The sequence below is a fragment of the Colletes latitarsis genome, chromosome 9 (assembly GCF_051014445.1).
Source record: "Colletes latitarsis isolate SP2378_abdomen chromosome 9, iyColLati1, whole genome shotgun sequence".
Classification (NCBI taxonomy): Eukaryota; Metazoa; Arthropoda; class Insecta; order Hymenoptera; family Colletidae; genus Colletes; species Colletes latitarsis.
The window spans coordinates 29,565,891-29,591,951 of record NC_135142.1 but is presented as its reverse complement, the minus strand read 5'-3'; the positions used below and the strand labels follow the sequence as shown (position 1 = coordinate 29,591,951).

Sequence of the window (26,061 nt, the reverse complement as noted above, 5' to 3'; positions counted from 1 at the left end):
GTATTCCATTAAAAATTAAACAGAAATAATATTCTTTAATGAACCCCTGCACAGTGGTCTGATTCACCGAAACTGTGATTGCGTATGATTTAATTGCGAATTAAGAAAACGGGGTCGTATAAAAATTTGCACACCCCCAATCGAGCAGCCATTCTCGATGAGGCCCATATACTCTCTGCGCCCACCTAGTGAAGCCACTGTACCTTACCCAGATCGACGAGTAACAAAGCCTCCTTCTCGGTGGCTTTCGCGACGGAAGCCGCTCGCATCCCCTGCAATTTATGCCCGCGTAACTTCGAAAGGGCGCGAGACATTCGGGTCGTAATTTCGTTACGAGTTGTCCGTCGTCGACGAGCTTTTCTCGAGCGAACCGCCTTTGCGTAAATCACGCGACACGATGACACGATCGTTCGTGGAGGAGAACTTGAGGGGTGTGTGTGTGGGGGGAGGGACGGAGGGTTAAAAACGAGCGTTATCCGGCGAGGAGACGCGAGCGTAGCGAACCCCTCGTGTATCCTCGAGACAAATTAGAATCACAAAGGGGTAGAACTTACCTGTTTCTTCAGAATGATATGCTTGCCCTTCCAGTACTTCATCATACCGAGGGCCTGCAGGGTGCTGACTATGTCGTACGAGTCGATGGCCATCTCCTTGCTGATGTCTGAAAAGACGACACGCGAACGGAACGATAGCGAGAAACGGTGCAGCCCGACACAGACCGGGGCGGGTTTCGTATTGCGTCGCGACGTCCTCGACGCCGGGGCGCTCGAAATAATACATTACCTTTAACGGAGAGTTCCTTGCCCCCGAAGTTGCAGAGGTACTGCAGCAAAACGTCCTTCCAGTAGCTGCGATACGAGATCAAGCCCAGATCCGATAAAGGCTTCTCGGGCGAGCCAATCTTTTTCTCGACCCTGGTCAATAAGTAACCTGCGCAAAAGAACGTCCAGTTTGGTCATCTCGGCCCGTCGACAGGAAGCCCGGCCGCCTATATTTTCGCGTCAATCGCGGCCGCACGATCGTGCAACGGAGGAAAGAGATCGCTATCGGGCCCCGTCGAGCTACCATTTTCTCCTCCCGTAACCATTCTAATGTCTTTATCGCCTACCAGAAGCCTGGTAAACCTTTTTTACGCAATCTCGTGCCGAGCGACAATTTATTCAAAAATATCGAACGATACAAGTGGAAATATTTGGTCTTCGCGTTTTATTCGTTAATATCGTTAATTTTACAAGCTCATTGTTTGTTATAGACATAAAATTCACTATTCTAATGTCTTCATCGCCCACCAGAAGCCTGGTAAACCTTTTTTACGCAATCTCGTGCCGAGCGACAATTTATTCAAAAATATCGAACGATACAAGTGGAAATATTTGGTCTTCGCGTTTTATTCGTTAATATCGTTAATTTTACAAGCTCATTGTTTGTTATAGACATAAAATTCACTATTCTAATGTCTTCATCGCCCACCAGAAGCCTGGTAAACCTTTTTTACGCAATCTCGTGCCGAGCGACAATTTATTCAAAAATATCGAACGATACAAGTGGAAATATTTGGTTTACGTTCAAGAGGGCGAGGTCTTCGCGTTTTATTCGTTAATATCGTTAATTTTACAAGCTCATTGTTTGTTATAGACATAAAATGCACTATTCTAATGTCTTTATCGCCTACCAGAAGCCTGGTAAACCTTTTTTTCGCAATCTCGTGCAGAGCGACGATTTATTAAAAAATATCGAACGATACAAGTGGAAATATTTGGTTTACGTTCAAGAGGGCGAGGTCTTCGCGTTTTATTCGTTAATATCGTTAATTTTACAAGCTCATTGTTTGTTATAGACATAAAATTCACTATTCTAATGTCTTCATCATCTACCAGAAGCCTGGTAAATCTTTTTTTCGCAATCTCGTGCAGAGCGACGATTTATTAAAAAATATCGAACGATACTTGAAGTGGAAATGTTTGGTTTACGTTCAAGAGGGCGAGGTCTTCGTTAATATCGTTTTACTTTAATAAAATTCGCGACTGCGGAGAGAATAGTACGCGTGGGTCAAAATCGACCCAGAGTCGTGACCCACCGGCTAGTCACGCAGCAGGCAACGCGTTACGATATAATATAGGACGTAGCGATCGGCGCAATTACGTCACGATCTATGGTAAATCGGAGATTGTACTCGTCACGGTTCTCGAGACAAGAATCGAATTCTTCTCCGATGATTGGTGTAGAGCGTTGCGTAACCTAACAGTGACTTATACTGTCGGATACCTAGCATAACCGTCTTCAGAAAATGTAATCCTAAGTGGACAGTTAGAACTTTCACTGGCTGTTAAGGCTCCGGCGAGTACCTGGTTTATGTCTCAAACAGTTATTTTCGATCGGCTGCATCGGGCTTGCAAATACATTTAAATAGGTACGTGCCATAAACCTGTCGAAGGGAGCTTAGAAGATAATAGGCACGAGCCTCTTTTCGTGAAACTTTGCACGGACGTTCGTCGAACCTAAGAATTGAACCGTAACTTGTTTTTGCCACCATTTTACTACAGAGAGGACGTTGATTTTTTGTAAACGAAAAAACAAGCACCATCTAATGTTTTGCCCCCTCATCCAAGGCTAGAAGAACCCCATTCGTTTCCTTATTCTACAAACGACAATTATCGTGTTCACATTCGCCGGCAGAGGGCTACGCTCGACACCTTTCTCGCAAGCGCTCGACCATCCTTCCCATTCCTATCTGCCAGGATCTTTCTTTTTCCCCATAACTAATGTTTTGCCCCCTCATCCAAGGCTAGAAGAACCCCATTCGTTTCCTTATTCTACAAACGACAATTATCGTGTTCACACTCGCCGGCAGAGGGCTACGCTCGCAAGCGCTCGACCATCCTTCCCATTCCTATCTTCCAGGATCTTTCTTTTTCCCCATAACAGCAAGTCGCGCTAAAATTTACATAAAAACGATTCCATTTGCTACTGTGTGTCGCAAGAGTGTTTCGAGGTTAGTCCCCTCCGAGTTAATAACGACGATCAAGCGTTTAATGCTTGTAGAGTTCCGAAAAAAGGAGGACTCGTTTTAATCGGTGATTCCCGTGCGTCGTTTATCGACCAGTTAGTCGAACGAAAAGCGGCCAATGGTGGAACGAACGAGGGGGAGGAACGGGCTCGCGTGCCGTAAGTGTTGCGTAATCGCGAAATTCGGAGTCACGATGTACGATATCGCGCTAGTAGGAAGACGTATGTCCGCGAGCCCCGTCGTTTAGTGGGTGGACTATACACGGGTCCTTCTCCGCACGGACTATTAAACGGACCATGAAATTCCGATTACGCGAGACACACCGATGGCCGTCGAAGCCGCATAGGTACAGAGGCATGCACACGCGCGGACACACGTAACCGCGGTGAATCGACGCCACCGCTATAAGCCATTTCTGGTGTCAGTGACCGGCGAAGGATGAAGCGCCGCGGCGCAGTGCCCAATCGAAAAGTAATTTCGACAACCTGGACCACCCGTTTCCGTCGAGAGTCGCCAAAAACAGAAACCGTACAGGACCACAGGGGGAACTCGAGCAAAATTTGCTTCGTTTATCAATTTTCTCGAATAGTTTCACTCGTGCAATTCTCGTGCAATTGAAAGATATTCGTAATGTCGGTGATCGATCGTACATAAGATTTCTAGGACTACTTCGATCGTTGCAAATGGTAACGTGTGGGTTACTTTTGAGAGGGACCAAGTGTCGTTTCTACGGCACTGCCGATGTCCGGCTGGCTACTGAAGTCCGGTTGAACGTCCGTTCCGCCTCGATTGTTTGAAGTATCCTGCATCGAAGGAAAATGGCCGACCGTAGGATCATCCGAGAACTCGTGAATGAACTTCGAATCCTCTTTACGAGGCGCGTCGAACTAATTTTTCGCTCGATGACCAATTCTAGATTGTGAGAAATGAGCAAATGTTTGTCACGCACTGATGAAGAATCTAATGATTTCGTTACGTGAATGAGCAACGAGGGATTGAATCGGCTTTGACGCCAGCTGGTTGAATCGCGTCTAAGGTTTCCCGTATCTCGACCGTGCTAACTAATCGACTAATTAAATAAATCGAATCGGTCATCGAGTCGATGCCGCGAGAACTAAACCAATTTCTCCGGTTTATATGGGTCGTCCGTTATATTCTCGAGAAGCAGGCGCGAGTCTGTATTGATTCCGCATTGGTACGCCCGGTGCACTTAAAAAGACACGCGAGCCCATCGATCCGAGGATATTTCGGCTCCGTCGAGCGCTTGGCTTTCCCGCGGATCGTACAACGAAACGATCAAACCGAACGCACGCCTAACTGCAGCAATGTCTTTCGGTTTGTTGCGAATTCCGCCCCTCCGGTTGCTACAAAGTTATCCCCACCACGTCCCGAGCCCGACAATGATAAGTTACCGGCGACCACACTATGGACTTTGCGCGTTTATAGCGTATGCAGATAGGGAAAACACGCGTTAAACGTACAGGGAACATATACACTTATGCAAAATGAAACACCGCGAAAACATTTTCATAGAGGAGCAAACGTTTCAGCTTTTAGCGATACAGAAATTTATTTTTAATATTCAGACACTTGGAAATTGTCCCGACTCGTTCGTTTATTTATAAACGATTTGTAAATTCATGAATTTATATAGGTTCTCGTTAATTTCTGTATTAAAAAATGCACGCAAAGCACGACAAAAGTGCTCGGGAGTTTTAATAAGTAACGAATCCGGTCAATAGAGAATTTATAAATTTATGAACTCTGAATAAATGACAGACCTACATTCGGTCGCTGACAGAAATAACCTTACATAGGTGTGAACGTTTGTACTTGAATTATAGAGTTGCTCGGATAGGCTCATACGTTCGAACTTATCAAAATTTCAATCGACAGGCCTATATTCAGTCACGGTCGAAAGCAGCTCCGGATAGGCGCGAGCGTTCGAACACATTAAAAGTTAAATGGACAGACCTATACTTAGCAGCGATACGTGTAACCTGTACACGTTGTAAAACAACAGGTACACCCAACGTCGACCTTTTTTATTTTTCATATGTGCAAAAACAGGCGTGGCAGGTTAATTGTTATTTCTCGAAATTTTTTTCTCGAAAATGGTTAGGATTTCGGGGGTATGTGTATTCACCAAAAATGATTGTAATCGACCCCTGCGACCGAAAATAATTTTTCCATAACGATTTGAAATTTTTAAATTTTGTCGAAAAATTTCACACATTCTCGAATTTTTTTCTCGAAAATGGTTAGGATTTCGGGGGTATGTGTATTCACCAAAAATGATTGTAATCGACCCCTGCGTCCGAACATAATTTTTCCAGAGCGATTTGAAATTTTTTTTTTTCGGCGAAAAATTTAGGTATCTACTAGAATTTTTTTCTCGAAAATGGTTAGGATTTCGGGGGTATGTCTAATCACCAAAAATGATTGTAATCGTCCCCTGCGACCGAAAATAATTTTTCCAGAGCGATTTGAAATTTTTTTTTTTCGGCGAAAAATTTAGGTATCTACTAGAATTTTTTTCTCGAAAATGGTTAGGATTTCGGGGGTATGTCTAATCACCAAAAATGATTGTAATCGTCCCCTGCGACCGAAAATAATTTTTCCAGAGCGATTTGAAATTTTTTTTTTTCGGCGAAAAATTTAGGTATCTACTAGAATTTTTTTCTCGAAAATGGTTTGGATTTCGGGGGTATGTCTATTCACCAAAAATGATTGCAATCGACCCCTGCGACCGAAAATAATTTTTCCAGAACGATTTGAAATTTTTAAATTTTGTCGAAAAATTTCACACCTTCTCGAATTTTTTTCTAGAAAATGCGTAGGATTTCGGGGGTATGTCTATTGACCAAAAATGATTGCAATCGACCCCTGCGACCGAAAATAATTTTTTCAGAGCGATTTGAAATTTTTCTTTTCGGCGAAAAATTTAGGTATCTACTAGAATTTTTTTCTCGAAAATGGTTAGGATTTCGGGGGTATGTCTATTCACCAAAAATGATTGTAATCGACCCCTGCGACCGAAAATAATTTTTCCAGAGCGATTTGAAATTTTTTTTTTTCGGCGAAAAATTTAGCTATCTATTAGAATTTTTTTCTCGAAAATGGTTAGGATTTCGGGGGTATGTGTATTCACCAAAAATGATTGCAATAGACTCCTGCGACCGAAAATAATTTTTCCAGAGCGATTTGAAATTTTTTTTTTTCGGCGAAAAATTTAGTTATCTACTAGAATTTTTTTCTCGAAAATGGTTAGGATTTCGCGGGTATGTGTATTCACCGAAAATGATCGTAATTGACTCCCGCAGCCGAAAATAATTTTTTTAGAACGATTTGAAAAATTTTTTTTCCGTCCAAAAATTTCACAGCTTCTCGAATTTTTTTCTCGAAAATGGTTAGGATTTTGGGGGTATGTCTATTCACCAAAAATGATTGTAATCAACCCCTGCGACCGAAAATAATTTTTCCAGAGCGATTTGAAATTTTTTTTTTTGGCGAAAAATTTCAGTACTCTAGGTCGGTATGACTATCAGATTAGGCGAAGAAACTCCATAAGACTAGTCCCCAAATATCCCAGCGTCTAAGACAGGGTCTGCTAGAATGCCTTACCGACGAGTCTGTTAGCAAACCCGTGACGAAACGTTCTCCCTATCTTACCCCCAATAAAGTATTCGCTGAACCCTACACTATTCCAACTACAGTTTCGATGAAAAGTTTCTTGAAAACTGCACATCCGGGACACCTCTGTCGTTAGCAAAAATGGCGGACAACGTGGCGAGAATTCGAACGAGGATCGTGGAGCGACAAAGTCCGTCGATAACGACGTTTACAGCCGTTTGCGCGGAGACTTTCCGCGTTAGGAGATTCGCAAGGTTCGACGACCGTGGGTCCCGGGGTATCCTCGCGGAAGCATCGGCACCGGCGGTGCAATGCTCCCGAAATAACCGCGGAATTCTCATTACGCGAATAATCGAGATCGAGACGATAGCGGGGCGTTTCGCGTCCCCAGAAAACGAAATGAAAGAGATCGCCGGAGTCCCAGGTGTCGGGATAGGGGGCAGGACAAAAACGACGATAGAAGATTTTTGTAGAGTAAACCGAGAGGCAGCCCGCGAGGACCGGTCCTGCGTTGAGCTTATTCCAGGACATCCCGGAGCCTGAGGGGTTCAACGACCATCCTCTGCCTCCGCCTCCTCTTTCTTCTCCAGCTTTCTGGACCAGGAGAGGACACGGTCTACCCTCTACCTCTGCGCCAGCCGCCGCCACCCTCTCCCGATTCTTTTACCGCCACCTCCTCTTTCTGCGACGTGGCGCGGCTCGGTTCTACGCGACCATGATTCCTCCTTGTCTCTGTCCCGGCGCGGCGATAGCTACGGGAATAGGCAGAGCGCATTCATTACGCGTTCAGTTTGCAGACTTTCGGGATCTCGTCGGTGGTTCCGAGGTGGTGGTGGAGGAATCGAGGAAGAGGAAAGCGCGCTGACTAGAAGGACGAGAGAACAACGGCGACGAGGGTTGAAGAGGAAGCGGCACCGACAGGGGTGGGGAGGGAGGAGGGGGGAGGGGGTGGATGGATCGGCGTGACAGCAGCCCGGTCGGGGAAGGTTCATGGACTCTCTCGTCTCCCTCCGCCTCCTCCTCTTTCGCGGTGTGGCTGCCCTACGCGGAGGAAAAAGGCGTCGGTGGCCCTGCCAATCCTACGCCCTACGAGGCACTCGTGGGGCGAGGTCACGAGAGGTCATGCGATTGCGAGCCCTACGCCGGTTCGAATCGAACCAGGTGGAAACCGCTATAGGACCGACCTGTGCTAGCCCACTGGCTCGATCAAGGGCCGGAAAGGGTGTACAGGGTGTGTCTGACGCTAATACCTTTCTTAAGTCAAGGGGTCTAGTTGGAATAATGAACAATTTTCTGGAACCTCCGTGTTCTCCGAGCAAACTCGAAAGATTGGACCAAACTATAGCTCTTGTGTGTAACTCTATAAACATTCAAATTCGGTACGGGTATCAAAGAGGTTAGAAGAATGGGGGTGAGGATAGTTAAACCCGACACTGTTTGACTTTCGTAGAATTTATGGCTTTCTCGTTAAACCGGGGCCCTTGACATTGGACACATGTAGAAATGTTCCGAGGATTAGGTGACAGCTATCGAGTGTCAGAGATCGAGGAAGCAGTAAATGCGAGAAGATGACGGGCAACGTTGCAAAGCAACTAGGAATTGGAATACTGTTCCCAAAGGGGTACGGACTCGAAGTGGGTTAAGACAAGAGTGCCTTCGTTCGATAGCACTAATGTAACAACCTTTCGAATCGAAGATCACGTCGAGGATTGGGATAGCCAGCGATGCAAGTGTTCCGAATGCAAAGGGGTTAATAATCTCTTCAGTCCTTTTGAAAAAAAGCGATCAGACACTGCAACACTGGCGTAAAACATTTCCAAAAGGGCACGACTTGCATTCGGAAGCCTCGAAGCTCAAACGACCCTTTGGTGACGTGCGAAACTGGGTATTTTCAACTTCATAGCATTGTAGGCGACGTCCGGATGACATTGAAGGACAAATAGGGCTGAAAAATCGAGGGAACTAGTTCGAGCCTGCACCCTGTATACACACAAAATATTATGCAAGATATCAGACAGTTCCCAGAACCGTGTGCATCGTCGTTTCCGTTGTTCATGAAAAATCCGTCGCTTGTTTACAGCGGATAAAAACGCAATTACTTGGTGGCCTAACGGTCTCGCGAAGACACGCGTACCGCGACCACGTGGTCCGGGGAGTCCGACGAGCAGACACCGCGAACCACGGGGCGAAAGGTCAACGGTTCTCGCCGACGAGTTTCCCCGAACAGCCCTAGATTCCGCATCGGCGTTTCGCTAGGAATTCCTCGATGGAACAAGGTGCATCGGACACACCCCGTGCGCGAGACGTATCCCGGTCCGCGTCTGTGTGCACGCGCGTGTAAGCCAACGGCAGGTAGAGAGTGCGGCGGCTGGCGACTCCGCGGCGTTCGTGGGGGTCGATCGATGCGGCGAGACGCCGGGCGTCGCACTTTCCGCTAACCATTCCACTCCAACCTACACACTCTACTATCCCCGTCACCACTACCACCGTGATCCGATCCCGCCGCACGGCCACACCGCCCGACACCAACGCCGGGACAAACCGAGTATAGCGTCTCTCGCGCCGCGGCAGCCCCTGCGGAAAACCCGGCAGGGCTACGCCCCCCCCACCGTCGGTCCAAACCGTCCTCCCCCTGCACCACCCCCGACTACGATTCTCGACGATTCCGTCCGCATAGTACGTCGACCCACAACCCCGGCCACCTAGCCCCGCGCACCCCTCTCCCTTGATCGCCGTGCCACCCCTACGCGCGCGACCCACACTCCCGCCCGACTCGTCGGCATCAATGAAAATGACGTCACGGCAAAAAGCTCGCGTTTAATTATCAACGTTCTACGTTCTTCGCGGTGTACACGCTGGCTAGTAGCAAGAGGGGGCGCCAGGGGGTGGAGAGGGTGGAAACTAGAGGTGGGGGGTGGGCCAGACGTTTTCGTGCGAGCGTTTCTACGTCGCGGAGACGATCGTAACTCCCGGGACGAGTATCACACTAACCCCCCGCCTCCCCCTCCGCCTCCTCGTACCCCGCGCCGCCCCCAACCCCGTTTTCTTTCTTCCGCGACGTTTCCAGCAGACGCGTAAACAGGGGACAACGAGGGGAGAACGGACCTTTCTTCCACGTCTGTTCGGATCGGCGAATCGAGGCCGCGGGGAACCACCCGGCGCATCTCGATTTCTCGAATCCTCGTCTGCCTTTCGTCTTGGCACCGGGGAGCCGACGATTCCGGTGTCCGCGCGTTTCGACCCGCGGTAACGATCGAAGAACGGAAACGAGAAACGAGTCGAATGAGAATAACGATGGAAATGGTAAAACTGGAGTAGAACGATAAACGACTTTGTTTTATTAGGTGTTCGAAACGCTGGGCCGCTGGCGTCGGTTACGTTCCTGCACATAACGAACGACTGAATGACATTTTTGTGGCAGATCAATAATGCACGTTATGCGTATTTAATTCTCGGAATACCTTGTGGCTGTCCGTAAAGCCCATTCACAAAAATATGATTTTTAAAACCGATACCGCGAACTTCTGGATAAAACGCGACGTTATATTACGAGGGTGATATTCATTCATGCTTTTTTAATATACGTCACACGGATATTTCTATTTTTCCATTATTCCAATTAAAACTCGTTTCTCTTTTCACGATCTTATCACAGAAATTATTAGAGTGAAATTCACTCAAACGTAATATTTATAATACAGCATGCTTGTATCCGTAGCTGGTCAGTTATCAGTTCATTTACTTTAGTATTTTGAATTAATTATTTTTCATCGTAATAATCGTGAGGTATCGGAATAAATCTAGATTCACGTTGATCGTGATCGAGGAATTCTTTGAGGCGCGTGCCAAATGATGGCTTTCAATCGTAGCGACCGCAATGTCGACGAAACCAAGCCACGAAAACCGCGGAGGCGGTTCCTCCTATAAACTCTGGCTCCTAATTCGGTTATCCTTTCGATTTCGTCGAGAGGATGTCGTCATCCTGTCCCCTTGGACGCGTCAATGTCGGGCGAACGTGCGTGCGTGAAAAAGTAAGGAAGAAAAAATAAAATAATCTGCACTCACTGAAATCGATGAGTAGCCGACCGTAACCCTGGCGCTGATAAGGCGGTAACGTCAGAATGCAGGATACGTTGTAATTGAGGAAAGAGTTCTTTTCCTGAAACAGAACCAGGATGATTCAGAATTAACCGCCGGAACGAGCGTCATCGTCGCGAGCAATAAATTTTTATCGTAAACCGTACGTTCGATGTTTAAATTTACTATAAACATAGCAGCTCAGACATAACTTTTAAAACGAAAAAACATACAGGGTGTTCGGCCAACCTTGGGAAAAATTTTAATGGGGGATTCTAGAGGCCAAATATCGAACGAAACCAATTTAATCGTAATGTTTATTCTGATATACTGTTTTATAATAAACCAGAAAACCGACAAAATTACTAGTGCACACGTGGAGCAGCCGAAACGCAAAATACCGATACTATATCATTAGTGTCTTTATAACCTTCATTGAAACTCCATAGAAAGATTCCAAGAATTGTACGTATTTGCAATAATGATATTTGTTTCTCTTTGATATACCTTTTCACAGTACACGCTTTTCTTGCAAGATATAACTTATACATTTATTCTTAGCAGACAAACTCAACGTTCTTATTATATTTTTCGTCTAGGGGATTTTATTTCCAATACACTAGATCGGTCTCCATCCACGTTAGAGATACCAGACGAGGCCCCGGATGCACCAGGGACACCTCATTCCACTTTCTCACGCTACGACAGATCACACGTACGTGAGCTCTGAATATTTCACCAAATTTTTTTCTCATTATGATACTTTGCTTATGTGAGCCTACGTAAAAAAGTCCTCGGAGGGTCGACAAAGACAAAATGACATATGCCCCCTTTCTCCATTCACCGAAGCTGCCCAAAGTAAGTTCCGGCCGTCTCGTGGGAGTCGAGAGAGAAAGGCTCACACTTTCCTTCTCGTTCTTCAACAACTAATATCCGACCTCCTGTCAACAGGTCTCCACTAGCCTATGCTGACCACTGCTGACCACTCTTGGAATTTTTGACAACGTATAACGATTACGACTGGCTACTGTTAGCCTCTCCCAGCCTCTACTGACCGCTGCTGACCACTTCTGGAATTTCTGACAACGTATAACGATTACTACTGACGTCTATCAGCCTCCGCTGGCATCTGCTGACCGCTGCTGATCACTCCTGTTACTTCTGACAACGTATAACGATTACAACTGGCTACTGTTAGCCTCTCCCAGCCTCTGCTGGCCTCTGCTGACCACCGCTTATATTTCTGACAACGTATAACGATTACTACTGACTTCTGCCTGCCTCCGCTGGACTCTGCTGACCGCTACTGACCACTCCTGATACTTCTGACAACGTATAACGATTACAACTTGCTACTGCCTGCCCCTGCTGGACTCTGCTTGCCACTGCTTGCCACTGCTAGCCTCTGCTGACCACAGCTGACCACCCCTGATGCTTCCGACAACGTATAACGATTACTACTTGTTACTGCTTGCCCCTGCTGGACTCTACTTGCCCCTGCATGCCTCTGCTGACCTCCATTGGCCTCTGCTGACCGCTGCTGACCACTGCTGACCACCGTTTATATTTCTGGCAACGTACAACGATTACTACTGGCTACTGCCACCCCCTGCTGACCTCTGCCAGCATCTCCCGACCTAAGCTGGCCTCTGCCAACATCTCCCGACGTCAGCTGACCATCGCTGACCACTGCTGACCGTTGCTGACAACGTGTGGCATGATGTAATATAATATAATATGTTTATATGTATTAAATTGTTGTATAATTTAAATCTATGACAATAAATGATATAATTTCAAAGAATTCTATGTATTCTCATCATTTTTTACCCCTCTTTCCCCCTCCAAATTGAAATGACGTCATTTCTAAGAAATCCTGAAAATTCTCGGAACCCTGAAACTTACCGGGGTCCCTGAAACTTACCGGCGTTCCTGAAATTTCCAAGAAGTTTCAGGCGGCGGCAGAAATTCCGTCCTGAATTTTTCGGCAAAAATTTAAAAAGCTGTTACGTAATATTACGTAACATTACGTAACATTACGTAATATCTCTTCAAAATTTCTCGCAGCCGGAATTTTTCGGGAAAAATTACGTAATATTACGTAATATTATGTAATATTACGTAACATTACGTAATAGCTCTTGAAAATTTCTCGCAGCCGGAATTTTTCGGGAAAAATTACGTAATATTACGTAACATTATGTAATATTACGTAACATTACGTAATAGCACTTTAAAATTTCTCCGGCCGGAATCTTTCGGCCGAAATTATGTAATGTTACGTAACATTACGTAATATTACGTAACATTACGTAATAGCACTTTAAAATTTCTCCGGCCGGAATCTTTCGGCCGAAATTATGTAATGTTACGTAACATTACGTAATATTACGTAACGGCTCTTTAAAATTTCTCCGGCCGGAATCTTTCGGCCGAAATTATGTAATGTTACGTAATATTACGTAATATTACGTAATGACGTCATTTCCAGGAATTCGCAAGAATTCCTGGCGGCGGGAAATTTGAAATCTTTCCGGGGAACTTATTTTAAAAGATTCGGAGTGTCTTATAACTAAGGGAATGATTTCGATAGGAAAAGAAGGGTAATAATGAAGAGAACACATAGAATTCTTTGAAATTATATCATTTATTGCAATAGATTTATATTATACAACACTTTAATACATATAAACATATTAGCGATGGTCAGCGTTGGTCAGCGTTGGTCAGCGATGGTCAGCTGACGTCGGGAGATGTTGGCAGAGGTCAGCAGAGGGTGGCAGTAGCCAGTAGCAATCGTTGTACGTTGCCAGAAATATAAACGGTGGTCAGCAGCGGGCAGCAGAGGCCAGTTTAGGCCAGGGGACGCTGGCAGAGGTTAACAGAGGGAGGCAGGAGTCGTAGTAATCGTTGTACGTTGCCAGAAATATAAGCGGTGGTCAGCAGAGTCCAGCAGTGGCAAGCAGAGATCACCAGGGGCGAATAGTAGCAAGTAGTAAGCGTTATATGTTGTCAGAAGCATCAGAGGTGGTCAGCAGCGGTCAGCAGAGACGAGCAGAGGCATGCAATGGCAAGCAGAGATCAGCAGGGGCGAACAGTAGCATGTAGTAATTGTTATACGATGTCAGAAGCATCAGGGGTGGTCAGCAGTGTTCAGCAGAGGCCAGCAAAGGCATGCACTGGCAAGCAGAAACCTGCAAAGGCAAGCAGAGACTTGTAGGGGCATGCAGTAGTAAGTATTAATTGTTATACATTATCAGAAATACCTGCAGTGGTCAGTAGCGTTCGGCAGAGGCCAGGAAAGTTCAGCAGAGACAAGCACACGCTGACAGAGATCAGCAAAGACCAACAGAGGTTAGCAGAAGTCAGTAGTAATCGTTATAGGTTGTCAGAAATATAAGCGATGGTCAGCAGAGTCCAGCAGAGGCAAGCAGTAATCAGGAGCAGCCAGTAACAGTCGCTGTATGGTGTCAAAAGTTGTCGGGAGTTCTGTACTTTTGTCAGCACTGGTCATCAGAGGTCTTCAGAGGCAAATAGAAACCAGGAGTAATTTGCGGAGTTCAGTAATGAACTCTATGAAAAGCAAGTAAAAATACCTGGACAGTCGAGATTCCGAATCGTTCAAATGTGAGCCTGCCTCTCTCAACTCCCATGAGACGTGTCCACGGTGCACTCGGCGCCTCGTCTGGCATCTCTGGTTTATACCAGAGATGACAGATCACGCGTATGTACATACGTGAGCTTGCAGTGTTTCGAAAAGTCGACAAAGGTAAACTAACTGTTCTCCTTCAAGAGTATCTCAGAGATGCCAGAAAGGCACCGAAGGTGCACTCTCACACTATGCCAGATCACGCGTGCGTGAGCTCGTGGAGTTTCGGAAAGTCGACAAAGGCAAACTGACACATGCTCTCTTTTTCGATTCTCCGAAGCTGCCCGAAGTAATTTCGGACCGTCTCGTGGGGGTCGAGAGAGAAAGGCTCACATTTGCCTTCTCGCTCTTGACAACTGAAATCCGACCTCCCGTCTACGTCATACGATTTGGAATCTCGAGCCGAGATTCTCGACTGCATAGTGAAATCTATAATGAATCTTTCTATGGAGTTTCCATGAAGGTTACAAAGGCACTAATGATACAGTATCGGTATTTTGCGTTTCGGTGGAAGTCCCTGGTTAGAGGACATCGACTTTTTCGTCCGGCGACGACCACGTACATATGTTCAACGATTGGCACACAGACGTGTTTACGCGGAAAAGCAGAATATTATTTTTGTCCGTCCAGACAGCTTGCGTGTGTGTCAGACACAATATTGGGAGCGTTATGACGTTACTGCGACACGAAAATGCGTCTCGACCTTCGTCACATGAAAACACAATGGGTTAACGATATTTTCGAACCGGCCACGGCCGCGTTCAAGAAGCCCATAATATGTTTTATTAAACGCGTCACCCGCGACAGAGGAGCATGAAACGTTCCAAATATTATTTTAACCCCTTGTCTGACTAGCCCAATGTGTTCATATACAGGATGTCCAACCTAACTTGATCCTCCTAGAAGATATTGTAATTTCAATATTGTGGGCGATGGTATCACAAGTGTATTATTAAAATTTGGGGAAAATTGAATCATAGAATAACAGATTAAATAACACAAAACTTTTCTCAATGATTTTTTTTCATTTTCCCTTGAAACAAAGCTATGGTACGACCCAGTTAGAAGAATCATCCTATATACGATACGTAAGCATCGAGTAGCCCCGTGACATTCACGAGCAGCACGGTAACTTGCCGTTGAAACGTTGAAACGGTTCTTATCTGGCGTTAATCGGATACGGTAGTTTAAACACATGGGCGTCTATATAGCCAAGGTCGGATATGGCTATATTTAGTGTCTTCTTTCTTACATACGATTTTAAGTGATGCTCCTTTGTTACAAATGATTTTAAATGGTGTCAGAAGTAAAATCCAGTAGCTTTAAATCCGGGGAAGACGAGCGGTCAGACGATAGATCTTACATAACCTATTCATTCCGTTCTAGAACTATCTGGCTACACGGGAAAAGCTTTCTTTAAGAAAAACGAGCAGTTATCGAATTGCATACAAATAGTTTAGTAGAATCAGTTTATACTAGTTTAATTTCTGATTAAGAGTCGGATTAGAATGGTTATATTACAGGGCGATGATGCAATAGGGCAGATGCTTATGTGAACTTTTATTATTGCTTCAGTACAGAGTGATTTTACTATTCGTAACTTTAAATGGAGGATATATTTAGGTGGGACACTATGCACAGCGTCGCAAATACGAACGATCGCGTCAAGTTTTCGACAACGTATTTTTTACCGTGACACCAAGTGGGCGTATACCTATGAACGCGACGTGCGTATCGCCTGGCCAGAGATTAGATAAATTTCGTGTGAAATTACATTTGGACGAAATTCGTGGCCGAAACTCGCAAACTGTTCTTCTAAAATTAAGTACGAAAAAAACTCAGGTCGTAAGAGCAATCCGTTCGAGAAAATCGACGTTAATATTTGGTTCTCTGCCGTAAACGTAAAGCAGTTCCGTTAGAACGTGCATCGTTGCTTTGGCTTTTCGTGTTACATTAAATGTGTGCATGTATAGTCTCGCGTGACCGACTGTAGCTGCAGCGTACATTGAATCTGGGTTTCGAAACGAATTTAATTTCTGTATAGCAATGGTATGGACGTGATTACTTGTATTTTGAGCTGCACCGTTCGGCTGTTACGGGGCGAATTATGCCCGTCCTTCGAATCGCGTGATATGTTATCGTTTTATTACAATCCGATTATACGAGAATATTATTCAGTTCGAAGGTCTCGTTTTAATCGCGACGGTATTCATTTCTGAAAACGCGTGAAACAAAAGGGAACGTGTTCGTCGAACTTGCACACACGTCAGCCGCTATTCAAAATGGCTACTATTGCTAAATCCGACCGGTAATCGTAGAAAATGGCGCCTGTTCAATTTCTCTTGCTCTTCGGAAGCGAGCAGACGGTTTATCTCCAAGTTGGTGGGATAGTTCTTCAACCGCTGTTGGTACATCTTGCTGGGTCGAGCAATTTCTTCCCTTACTGTGGGAATACCGGTTTCTTTGACGATTTAACGATTCGGAACGTACCGGCCTGCGTTTGATATGGTTCTTAGTTTCTTGCTTCGCAATTTTTCTATGATTTTTATATCAGTGTCAGATGGTTGCTGTTAATTTCGAAGCAGAGTACAGTCCTAATCTAACCCTGTCCAACGAAGTTCTAAATTCTATCGATGATGTACGATCCAATGCTGAAGGTCTTTCGGAAATGATCTGTGATTCAGGACAGCTCGCTAACACTGCGATTCGCAGTCGTCTCATTATGGACTAGAGCCTTCGATTTTCTACGTGTCTTAAAATACACGTGACACACGGACACGTGGAAATAATTGCAATGAACAGGGTTTATACAAGCAGACAGGCAAATGTAACAATCTGCTACTCGTGGCTTCGTGTAAATAAATGATTCGGTTACCGTAAGGGCGCAAGTTCTACAAGAATGTTCTTCGTCCAGAAAAGTCTCGTTCTAGAGATCAAAATAAGACGAAAATTAAGAATACCAATTTGTTGATTGAGGCTTCGTTAACAAGTTATTAACAATTAAATTCAAAAATTTCAAATCGTTCTGGAAAAATTATTTTCGGTTGCGGGGGTCAATTACAATCATTTTTGGTGAAGAGACATACCCCCGAAATCCTACTCAGTTTCTAGAAAAAAATTCGAGAAGGTGTGAAATATTTCGACGGAAAAAAAATTTTTCAAATCGTTCTAAAAAAATTATTTTCGATTGCGGGGGTCAATTACAATCATTTTTGGTCATTATACATACCCTCGAAATCCTACGTACTTTCTAGAAAAAAATTCAAGAAGGTGCCTAAATTTTTCGACGAAAACAAAAAATTTCAAATCGTTCTGGAAAAATTATTTTCGGTTGCGGGGGCCAATTACAATCATTTTTGGTGAAGAGACATACCTTCGAAATCCTATCCACTTTCGAGAAAAAAAATCGGATAGGTGCTGAAATTTTTCGGCGAAAAAAAAATTTTTCAAATCGTTCTAAAAAAATTATTTTCGGTTGCGGGGGTCAATTACAATCATTTTTGGTCATTACACATACCCACGAAATCCTACGTACTTTCTAGAAAAAAATTCAAGAAGGTGCCTAAATTTTTCGACGAAAAAGAAAAATTTCAAATCATTCTGGAAAAATTATTTTCAGTTGTGGGGGTCAATTACAATCATTTTTGGTGAAGAGACATACCCTCGAAATCCTACTCACTTTCTAGAAAAAAATTCGAGAAGGTGCCTAAATTTTTCGACGAAAATAAAAAATTTCAAATCGTTCTGGAAAAATTATTTTCGATTGCGGGGGTCAATTACAATCATTTTTGGTCATTACACATACCCTCGAAATCCTACGTACTTTCTAGAAAAAAATTCAAGAAGGTGCCTAAATTTTTCGACGAAAACAAAAAATTTCAAATCGTTCTGGAAAAATTATTTTCGGTTGCGGGGGTCAATTACAATCATTTTTGGTGAAGAGACATACCCCCGAAATCCTATCCACTTTCGAGAAAAAAAATCGGATAGGTGCTGAAATTTTTCGGCGAAAAAAATTTTTTTCAAATCGTTCTAAAAAAATTATTTTCGGTTGCGGGGGTCAATTACAATCATTTTTGGTCATTACACATACCCTCGAAATCCTACGTACTTTCTAGAAAAAAATTCAAGAAGGTGCCTAAATTTTTCGACGAAAACAAAAAATTTCAAATCGTTCTGGAAAAATTATTTTCGGTTGCGGGGGTCACTTACGATCATTTTTGGTGAATGGACATACCCCCGAAATCCTATCTATTTTCAAGAAAAAAATTCGAGAAGATGAAGGAGAAGGTTTACTTTAAACGTTAATAACTTTTTAACAAAGCCTTTATCAACAAATTGGTATTCTTGATTTTCGTCTTATTTTGGCCTCTAGAATCCCCTATTAAAATTTTTCCCAGGGGTGGCCGAACACCCTGTATGAGGACCGATCCATTATGTACGATTCTAACTTTTAGAGGTTAGGACGCTGGTGGAGATTCGTCAAGCCGTGGCCGAGGCCAACTCGCGCGTAGAATTCGTCGTTAATCATTCCACGCCCCACGGTCCCATTTCGACGCCCAAGAACGATCCCGGTACAACTCGAACACCCGGTATTTCCGGCCGTCGCAACCGTGCTGTTGCTAACTGCCGAGTGGGGCAGCAACGGTTCGAAGGACACACGACTCGGGAGAAGACTCGGCCATGGTGTGCGTGCGTGTTCGACGCTGGAGGGAAAAGGACTGTCGGGGCGAGCCGCTAGAGGGACAAAGAGAGGGGCAGAAGCCGCGGATGGAAGAAAAAGGTTTTCGGGGCCCTACGAGCGGGCCTCGTTGGCTGACCAACGAATAGGCGAATCTCGCCGCGGAGACTGCTAAAAGCCAGAGACAAAATATGGGAAGAGCCGCACCGTTGAACTTTATACCGGCGACGAAGAAGCGTTTCGTGGCGAGTGCAGAGGGGACACGCGGCGCGGAAGGAAAAGGGGGAGCAGCTAGACGGCGGATAGAAGGAGAGGAGAATACGAGAATCTGGGCTCCGCGACGTCCTTGGGCCAGTAGTCTCAGCTCCGTTCAGGGACGTCGAGACGTCCCCACCGTGGACGCTCGGGACGCAAGAAAGGCCCCTCGCGCGCTCTGCTTTTCCTCCCCGTGGCTCCTTTATCTACCTTTTTCTCGTTCGTTCGCGGGAGGTTCCGTCGCGGCGACAGAAACTTATCCCGACGAGGATCGATCGACGGGTGTCGGTTGAGTCACGTTTCAGCGAAACGAACCGTGTCCCGGTTTCCGTTTAAGGAAAGGAAAACCGCGAATGCCGCGCGATTAATAGCCGAGCCCATCCCGGGTGTCCGCCCCGGCTTTCGGATTTCAGATTTCCTTCGACCAGGAATTCCGAACACGCTGGGACCTTCCGGACGGCCGTCGAGGAACGAGCCACTTATCGCGAACAGACGTATCGGGTCTCTAAGGAAAGTTCGCGGCGCGTTTCTAACGGGCGACATTTATTTTCAAATACTCGAGCGATCTTAGTCGATCAATAGCGAATTAAAATGCTTGAATTGGAATGCCAACTTTTGAATTACCGAAACAAAGTATTCTACAGAGTTTCATCGTTCGATCCGTGGATTCACCCCTCCGAATATCATCGCAATCTCCGGTGGAACAACTGTCAGATTCCCTCGTTAGATTGTTGTAATTGTCTACTTCCTCGTTACAGTTGCTTAAATAAATTAGGCAGGCTATGCATAATTCCGCGATAATACATATAATTTGCGATAACGTAATTTCACGATCACGTATATCTAGACGTTCGTACGCTTTCCAGTAATAAATAAATAATGCTGTAATTAAATATTCATTTATAAAATAAACGTTTATTTTATTCGTCGACGATCGAATCTTCGCGCCCTTTCGCGACGAGGAATCTTCTTCCTTTCCCCGTCCCGTTGTCCGTTCCACGGCGTTCGGTTCCCGATCGAGTCGCCGCGACACCGAGCAACACGAACAAAGCGATACGCGTCGCAGCGGAGTCGTCGAATGATAAGCTTTCCGCGTAACTTCGTCTCTTTCAGGGAACGATCGGTGCGCGGACGTTATCGATCGTAGCCACTGAAAGGAGTCACGACGCGAGTGGCGTCGATCGTAAAAGGTCTCCAATCGGTCAGTATCCTTTTCTGCGTATCGCCGTACCATAAAGTGCAAAACGCCAAGAGCGAGCGAGCACACGCGCGATGATAGAGGCATCGGAACGCGTGCGACCGACCGACCAGGCATCCTCCATCTACAGGGTGTTCATTGCAACGGTCGTCGCAGTTTTTCCCTCGCGGGGATCGACGCGACACGCGCGTAAACGTGCCAACGAAGATTAATTTTCCTTAGAAAGTTAACCTTCGTATTCGGTTACCGCAGATGTCTATCGCCAACAGTTTTTTTACGACGAGAGCGCCACGGGCTTGCGTTCGGACCAACTCGGAAACAGGGTCGAATGGATCGCAGGTTTATACAGACTTTGGTTAGGTTTTTACCATTTTAATACGCAGCTGTCAGAATTAATGCTATTAGCCCAGACGTTTTTCCAACGTTGCCACGTGTTGTGGAACACCTTGTATCTGCCTCGTTTCTCGCGTGTTCGTAAACACATTGCACACAGCCGACGTCCGTGTCGAAGAATTGTGCGTAGGTGAACGAACGTCTGCACGGTTGCGCGAATAAGGCGAATAAAATAATTGTCTCCGTCTCTTTCTCTCGTCGAACTTGAAACGGCGACGGCTGGCTCTGCAATTTTCGATCGTGAAAAAGATTCGTACACCGATTATTTTACATTATTGACTTCTCGACTGCGAACCGTTTCGACGGAAAGCACTTTTCGCGCGTTAAGTACGCGTACAAGCTGAACGCCCATAGGCGTTTACCGCACGAAGTAGGCGTTGCACGTATTTAAACATTTATTATTAACTTTTTTAACGTTTCTAATGTGAATCGACAGCTATTCTGAAAACTATTCTCAGGACACTTTGCAACGAAGTATCAAGCATTTTATTCGTACGACGTTTCGGGCCTCGTGCTCGGAACCCTCTTCAGGCATGCATTTGCATATCAAACTTAACTAAGAATGGGGGAAAATAATACAAGCACGTGTGCTATTCGTACGTGTAAACTGGTCAAACTTGTTTTAGGACAAATAAAACAGCTACAAAGTAAATTAAACGATATATAATAAGACAATCGTTCCATAAGGTTGATTCTCAGGGTGAACACGTGCCAGCCAGAAAAATGACACGTCGATACGTGAGAACCAACCATCCATTTTTATTCAGCGGGAGAATTTGAAATTTCTTACTGTCTTTGAACGGCTCTGGCGCAGATCCGTTTCGAGCCCAATTAATCGTCGCTCGATTCGGATACTGGTCGCTTCGCGAATTCCTCGATCGCGCTCAAGACACGGTGTGAGCGTCGCTTAAAGGTTATACAGCTCCTCGCGACGGTCACTTCTATATTTAGATGCACCGAGTTTCCTCCTCCACTTTCTTTATACCGAACAAAGCGTTCCTCTTAACATACGGGGTGTACGCGAAGTTTCATATGGTCTTCTTGTCAGCATAGGTCTGCGTAGAAGAAAATTCCTTCTAAATTCGCTTGGGAAACCTTTCGAAAGTTCAACGGACAGCCACGGTGCTCGCCAAATTTATCAGACTCCGTTTACAAAGGATAACTAAAAACGCAGCAGAAAATCTCTGAGGCATCCTAATGCATCGTATTTGCACGAATCAGAATCAATACCAGACTGCGGATGAGCTCGAGGAGGCAACACTAAATGGACACCGCTTTGGAATCTGATAAACAGCTTACCGAAGCGAATTTTTATTTATTGTAATTAGTAATCGTTTGTTTCTTTCGTCGAAGGACCAATAGTAAAGCTAGGGAAACGAATATCTCTTTTGAAAGTAATAAACTTTATTGGGGATGGTTGGAGGTTAGGCGAGAAAGATCGAGGAAAATCACGGATTCCGTCCTGGACGCCAAGCGAGAACCGTTAGCGGACCTTTCGAACAATAGGTTTTACAAGACATTTGTCGTTATTAGAGATACAATGAAGTTGAAATCCACAGAACGAACCGTGACTTTCCACTTGAACGATGTGACCGTTTAGAAGCCAGACGAGAACGCTTCTAAAAAATAACGACTAAACGCCGACAGTGTCCTTGTTCCACAAGAGTTCGACGAATGAAAAACCGCGACATCATGTTTGCTCGGTGGACGTTGAGTCATGGTTGTTCTCGCCAGCGGGCGAAAGCTGAAGAATCGATGGAAACTCTACCTTTTCTACCGATTAAAGTTGATACCGAAAAATCAGTATTAAACTGAAGAATATCTTTTTAATAACAGATTTTATGGCTCCGCTGTCTCGTAGCCCCGGTCATACAAAAATGTGGTTTGTTAGCTAAATACTAGAATTAGTAGACTGGCTGTTAAAGGAAAAAAGTAATGATGGTGCTGTAGAACCGGATTAGCTGACTGGAATTCTTCCATCTTACAAGGGGAAGCCACATACTGTGGTCCCGAGTTCTTCATTCATCTTTTTTTTCCCCGAGATGCAGAGGACACTCGGAACAATCTTAGAAAGTAACAAGGAACAACTTCTGTTTTCGAGGAACGGATTCTTTGAAATGCAGAAATGCCAAACGAGTGAAACTATTTTCCCTGTATCTCCATCCAGGTGCGTACGATCGAAGACAAATTGTTCCCATTATTCCAAGGCATCCACTACCGATATTTGGTACAATACACCGGAGAAGATAAATATTCCGTTAATATCTCCGTATACGTCTGCATGGATGGAAATAGAAATCATAGCAGAAGCAACAAGGTCTAATTTCTTAAACCAACAAACGTCCAGAACCAAAGTTACGGGATTGTCGATGGTCGTAAGGTCCTGTTATCCCACCGTCCGGGGGTTGATACGCGTCGCGATTCGTCGCGGTTGTTTGGAGAAGAAATACAGAAAACAATAAGCGGAGTCGAGCAGCTTGTCCCTTCGGATTTCTTGGCCCCGTGTGCCCAGACGAGGGCTGCGTCCCGAGGGACGTTGTAAATTTATCAATGGCAGATAGTACGAAAAGTGGAGGGTCGAACAGGCCTCGCGGATTATCCTCGACGCGCCTCGGGTTCCACCCCGAACCCAAAGAGAAATCGTCACGGTTATACCTGCCCCACCTCCCCCTCGATAGGTCCAAAGCTCAGCCTGTTCCCTGGCCGAAAATTTCTGCGCAGACTTATTAATTGACATCGCCCCCTCCCGACCGCCTCGCCACTCTTCTTTCTCGAACGCCGCTTTCCTTTTGGCCGGAGCCCAAGCGTTCGTTGGTGCGAGGACCCCTTGTAGATTTCCGTCCGACCAATCAATCCGACGGGACCTACGTTCCGCGAAAGAAGAATGGCGACTCGACGCCGAAGAATTTCTGCGAACTACGAGCAACGAAGAACTTTGTCTTTCTCGTTTTTACCTTATTTAAAAAGAAAATAAACGTACCAGGTTGGAAAATAATTTGTACGAATCGAATGTGAAATAGAGGTAGTTATTTGGAGGTTGTCGAGTTTTCTTCGTAATATACGCTTGCTAAGTATCGTGAATGAAATTTTGTACGTCGGAGGATACGAAAATTGCGAGGGAAGCCGCGTAGCCGACGTCCCACGTGCCCGTCGAACGTAGACAGACTCCTACTCGGAAATTTTCGATATCCTGCTCGAACAATGGCCTTTCGTGCAATCACGCCGCGCTGGGGAGGGGAAACCCCCGCGATCGATAGGTCCGATCGATGACTATTAACGAGGACGTTCGATAATTAGAAAGAGGGAACGTTGGAGCGATCTAAGCGCGTTTTAATCCCGTTTAGCAGCAACGGGACACGGGCTACGCAGGGTGGGTAGCGTAGGTAGACTCTAGAAGCACGGGTTTTCCCCGTCGGAGGTGTATTTTCGTCGACGGAGTCGATGCTCGACGAAACGGTGTCGATGAAGCGTTCCGTCGATCATCTCGAGCCAAGGACGAAGATCAAGCTTTACGATCGACGCCGTTTAATTCCCTTCGTCGCCTCTGAGATCGCCGGGGGACCACCCGAATGGCTACTCGATCTTACCGAAGATTCAAATTAAGCAAAAGAATTCTATTTTTACTATTTTCTATCGCTACGTTACTCTGTGAAAAGAGGCTTTCCTGCTCGTACGACAAGTTTTATTGCATCTTTCGCGTTCTCGGTCTCGCGTGTAGAAGCAACTTCAGACGCGCACTCGTTCGAACGTATCAAAATTTAAATTGACAGACCTGTATTCAGTCACGGTCAGAAAAACTCCCAGACAGGTGCAAACGTTTCAACGTATCAGCGTGTAAATTGACAGACCTATATTCAGTCACGATACACGTAAACCATACGTGACGGGTCGCATGAGTCGCTACGGAACCCGACGATGCTGTGAATAGAGTCTTCGCGGGTTTGACGTAGCGCGAGGCGCTGGCGAAAGGGCGGTGCCTCGACCATAATTTTTATGTTAATTTCCTATTTAGTGGTCGTATAATTGCGGGTGTCCCGCGTATAACACGGCTTCGCGCTAACACAGGGATACCTCGTGCAAGGATAACTACACACGGCACGCGATGGGAATTTTGGAACAGTGGTAGCATTTTTACGAACATTATGACTGAATCTCTCCGAAGTTACCTCGCTGAATAAGAGTTCGCTTTTGAGAATATTTCATTGTAAATTAAACTGATGTTACAATTGCGCACTTTACCGATAGCCTGTTACTCGGTTGTCACAAAAATAAAAAATGTTATTAGATTTGAGCGACGAATATAGCAAGCACTTTCACAAAGTTTGATTTAACATCTCTATTGGTACGTAAAGCGTTACCAAATATCCGCCATTTTATTCCTACAATTTCTAATGAATAAAACTTTGAAACTCCAGGGTAGTGTAGCTTATTTAAGACCGCCGGTCGGTCGTTGCTTATTTACTATATCGACGAGACTACACGGTTATAAAATAATTCCAAGTCCAGCGGCGACCGACCGGAAATTGGCTCTCTTGCCAAAACGAGTTTAACGTCCCCGGTTCGCGCGACGGGAAATATTGACCAATATCGAGAGCAACCTTTCCGTGAAATTCTGATGGTTTAAGGGTGTTGGGAGGCTCTGGTACTGTCACTAATTTTGACTATTTCTCACAGTATAGCACAATTTCTTTCTAAAAAAAAAGTTACCAAATAGACCATAAAAAATGCGTTCTAAGGTAGAAGGACCCCCTCAATTTGAATTCCGTCTTTCTACCCCGGCGCGAGCGTCACCCGAGCCGGAACCGCCGGTTCGTGGAAACCGAGGGGTTAAACCGGGGAGCTCGTCTCCGTCCTCGAGAACAAAGGTCAAGGTCCGTGAGGCAAAGGACGAGCAACGTCCGAGAAGAATCTCTACGGCGGGCACCCGGGGGCGACGTACTCTCGGCGTCGACGGCGTGCGCGCCGGCAGCGAGCAGGAAGCTACCAGCCACGTGGATTTTTCCTGGTCCGCGCGACAGGGGGAGGACGGGGGACGGCCGCGAAGATGGCACGGGAAACTGGAAACCGCCACGGTACACTTGCGGCTCTCCGTCACGAGACACGACGCGGATAATGACATCGTGGTCGAGTACGCGCGAAAAGAGGGCGGGGGCAGGGAGGAGGGACGA

At 45.5% G+C, this 26,061-nt stretch overlaps 1 protein-coding gene and 1 long non-coding RNA gene across 6 annotated transcripts in view; both read right to left on the bottom strand.

Moving 5' to 3' along the window:
• Chm (lysine acetyltransferase chameau) overlaps positions 1-26,061 on the bottom strand; it is a 48,399-nt gene that overhangs the window by 6,645 nt on the left and 15,693 nt on the right. For all 5 annotated transcript variants that reach the window (XM_076772429.1, XM_076772434.1, XM_076772432.1 and 2 more), the window contains exons 10-12: positions 10,706-10,799; positions 784-930; positions 555-661 (exon numbers count right to left, since the gene is read on the bottom strand). In XM_076772429.1, coding sequence (XP_076628544.1) covers positions 555-661; positions 784-930; positions 10,706-10,799 — 348 coding nt within the window. The remainder of the gene's footprint in view (positions 1-554; positions 662-783; positions 931-10,705; positions 10,800-26,061) is intronic.
• Positions 13,443-14,847, bottom strand: LOC143345371 (uncharacterized). Its single transcript, XR_013080266.1, has 3 exons — positions 14,314-14,847; positions 13,984-14,238; positions 13,443-13,911 (listed from the first exon to the last, which is right to left on the bottom strand). It is a non-coding gene; the product is annotated as an uncharacterized LOC143345371 (long non-coding RNA).